Genomic DNA, 3,435 nt, shown 5'->3' on the forward strand with positions numbered 1-3,435 from the left:
AGTTTTCTCCTTTCTTTCTTCTCGGTTTGGCTTGCAGAATTCATGTGTGGGAGAGGTCATCTGTTCTTGTGAAGCAGTGACTCTCTTGAGGTTCAAGCCTAGTTGTATCCTGTGAACTCAATCGTAACAAAACCCTTTTTCGCATCTTCGGAATTCCCGGAGTGGGGCGATTGAAGTTCTAAAGATAGTGATCTTAAGAACGTGCCTCTAGGCTTGAAATCTCTTTTCTGAAATCCATTTTTCACAATGTTGGAATAACAACTTTCCCTTGGGAGTCTGAACCACTGCCTCTTAAGAATGATTACTTTATAGTCTTTCTAAATATTTTTCATACAATTGCTATGGACACCCAATTCGCTGCTTCAAGTCTACATGATTGTGCAAAGGTCAGGGTTGGAGTTGCAGACTGGAACACCGTGCACAATATGCTGTGGGGTATAAGGATAGTAGGTCAACGGCCAAGATTCCACAGGCTTTTTATCTGTCCCAGTATTGTCTTTCTCTTCATTTTTCTTCTGATCCTTTACTTCTTCTAAGCTCACCAGCTCTGTTCTGAAATTTTTCCTTAAGGCATTCACGAGTACAAAAGCATCCATGTCCTCACCAATCACTACCAATATGGTTTTGTCCGCACCATCCAAAGCTACTGAGATCACACCTGCATCCAAATCTGTATTAGGCATTTCATTTACTAAAAAAGGCTCAAGCCCAAGGACATCATGAGTTGGATCAATGTTGTCAGTTTTGGAATCAGACCTGTATTGTTTGGCCAGCGATTCAGGTGAATAGGCCGATACCGATTCTCAAGTGAATCGTTCTCAATCAGCCAAAATATAATTAAAAAAATACTGTCATTTTCTGGTGATACAATGAGTATCGGCCGAGATTCAGGCCGATATGCACCGATACCGACAACACAGACACAGACACCGAAACAAGGCAATGGTCAACATGGCCATCTCTTGGCCCATATTGGAGATGTCTGAATCATAACATTAGTTTCTCCTTGAAAAATAAAAGAAAAAGGTTTAAGGTTGCGCAATTTTTTTTTATGACCAGGGATCCACAAACCCAGTAGGAGCCCACCCGTTAAAGTCACACACAAATCCGGTAAGAGTCGAACCTGGGACAAAGGGGTCAGCACCTCCTCCCCAAGCCAGCTGCCACTCAGGTGTGCAAATTGAAATATGGAAGCCCACCATAAGGGACTGCAAGTTTTATTGGTCACATGCCAATTAATGGTGCTTCTCTCTCTCTTTCTTTCTTGGAAACAACATAGTGATGATTTAGGATTTCCTAGACAGGTTTTGATTGCTAGTCATCTCAACTCTAAAGGAAAGAGATGAAAGTTCTTATGGCGTGTTTGGGATCCAACAGCATGGAAATTGATTTGATATGAACGCATTCAGCACATTTTCAGGGTTTTGTTAAGAAGTCCCGATTATCTTCTTATTCAGCTGAAGTGGGAACCAGGGCACTTATTGGATTGGTTCTTATAGATCCCTTGGTTAATGATCTATGCTCTTGTCAAGCATCTGATTTTCTGTTTTTCTGCAATATTTCTTATTCTCTATTTGTATTTGGAATTGATGGGAATGATACCTCGTCACTATTGCAATTACGTTCTGTGGTTACTGATTCAATAAATATATTTTTCTCTCTCTACAAAAAAAGAGATTGAAATGGTCAACCTTAGCAAAATTTTGGACGGCAGATGAGAAATTGCTAAGGAAAAGTTTTATCCTGTAGAAGACGGTGATATTTGATCATATTTCAAGCAAATGACTCCATTCTGTTGAGAAGTCAGAGGTCAAACCCATAATTCCCATTTAAATATTTTAATATTTTCTGAATCAGAACAGGCTCAATTTAATCTTTATTGCAGAGTTAAGATTATTCTCAACTGAATCTTGAGCAAGAAAGAGCTTGAGAAATCTTAGAAAGAGAAAGACTGAAGAAAACAAGAAATATATACCTTCTGCACTCACAACAGTCTTCATGGCTTTAGATCTGCTCTTGTCATCAAACATATTCAGTTTGAGCACCAACTTTTGCTGCATCAAAGTCATGAAACAACTTTAAATTTCTTTGCGAAACAGGATAAATGAGACATCTGATCAGGTGATCCCAAACATCCATAGATGGTAGTTCCCATCATTACTATTAAGTCCTTTTTGGTGTATACTATTTTGGCTGTATACTCTTTTTCTCGCCCTCTCATGATGCAAACAAAATTAGTTCTATCTTAGATTTATAGTTGCACTACTAGTAGCTAGTGCTAGTTGACGAACCAAGCAGATAGTGACTTGGATCAGTTCGGCTCATCAGGAACTCGTTCATGATCGGTTCATATAGTTGGCAAGCCGAGCCATGAGCAGCTCATTTGGCTTACATGAGTCGAGCCTGAACATAGCATATTCTGCTCAGGAGAACTCATATATATTTTGCATGTATTAATAACATAGAATGTTTCTACACAAGTCAGCTCGTGTTCGGCTTGTTTTATTCAGAGACGAGCCGAGTCATGAGCCTAATCCATTGGTAAACGAGCCAAGCTCGGACATTCCCAGTTCGGGTTCGTTCGGCTAGTTTACCAGCCCTGCTAGTAGCATGAATTTTCCCCCAAAAAAAAATGTACTCTAGATTTTCTTCATACCTTCATGGTGATGCAACACGAGTTTATGCGGTAGTCTCCCTTGTTGTCGAGAAACTTGAGGAAGATGTGTCCACTAGAATCTCTAATTTTACAAGAGAGTCTAATCATGAGAGAGATGCTAGGTGAAGCACCCTCCTTATATAAGAGAGGCAAGCCTTGGTACTTAGTAGTGACTAGCATGGGAAAAGGAAGATCAGAAGAAAGCTCTAGCTAATTGTCACCCTGTGGGCACTTGTGGGACCCGGAAATGTATAGTATGCGCATACTTTGTCAACATTTTGTTTCTCTTTGAACTTGTCAAAGAAAGGGATAGATCAATCATGGTGTGAACATTTTATTTCTTTGAACTTGTCAAAGAATGGGCTCGGTCAATCATAGATCTTATTTTAGGGAAAATTTCACTTTGTAGTCAACCTTTTGCATTTAATGGCAGAAATAGGCCAAATGTTTCCCGATTTACTAATATTGGAATCTATTTTCTTGAAACTGCCAAACAAAGGAATATAACTAGAATATGTAAACCAGTGAAACATGTATACTAGTTGCAGGAACGATCGGTCGACGGTTCTTGTGTAACCCTAACTTACTCATCTTTTCTCTCTGTTCTCCTTCTCTTCTTTCCCCTCCCACCACCTCCTCCTCTGGCCACCTCTACCACCCTTCCACCATCTCCACCACCCATCAATCTCTAGCCACCAATTGCCGCCCCACCGGACGACCTACTGTCTCCACGCCGAACTGCCTCCCGCTGCCTCAAACACCATCTCCACCACCCACCG

General features: G+C 40.6%; 1 protein-coding gene across 1 annotated transcript; it reads right to left on the reverse strand.

Moving 5' to 3' along the window:
• Window positions 1-291: 291 nt before the first annotated feature.
• On the reverse strand, window positions 292-2,763 carry LOC149818347 (heavy metal-associated isoprenylated plant protein 16-like). Its single transcript, XM_089985833.1, has 3 exons — window positions 2,657-2,763; window positions 1,976-2,054; window positions 292-658 (listed from the first exon to the last, which is right to left on the reverse strand). Exons 1-3 carry the CDS (start codon window positions 2,660-2,662, stop codon window positions 369-371), a joined length of 375 nt encoding a protein of 124 aa, XP_089841959.1. The 5' UTR covers window positions 2,663-2,763; the 3' UTR covers window positions 292-368.
• Window positions 2,764-3,435: the final 672 nt, after the last annotated feature.

This window comes from Nuphar pumila, chromosome 13 (genome assembly GCF_984573655.1).
Source record: "Nuphar pumila chromosome 13, dmNupPumi1.hap1.1, whole genome shotgun sequence".
Lineage (NCBI taxonomy): Eukaryota > Viridiplantae > Streptophyta > Magnoliopsida > Nymphaeales > Nymphaeaceae > Nuphar > Nuphar pumila.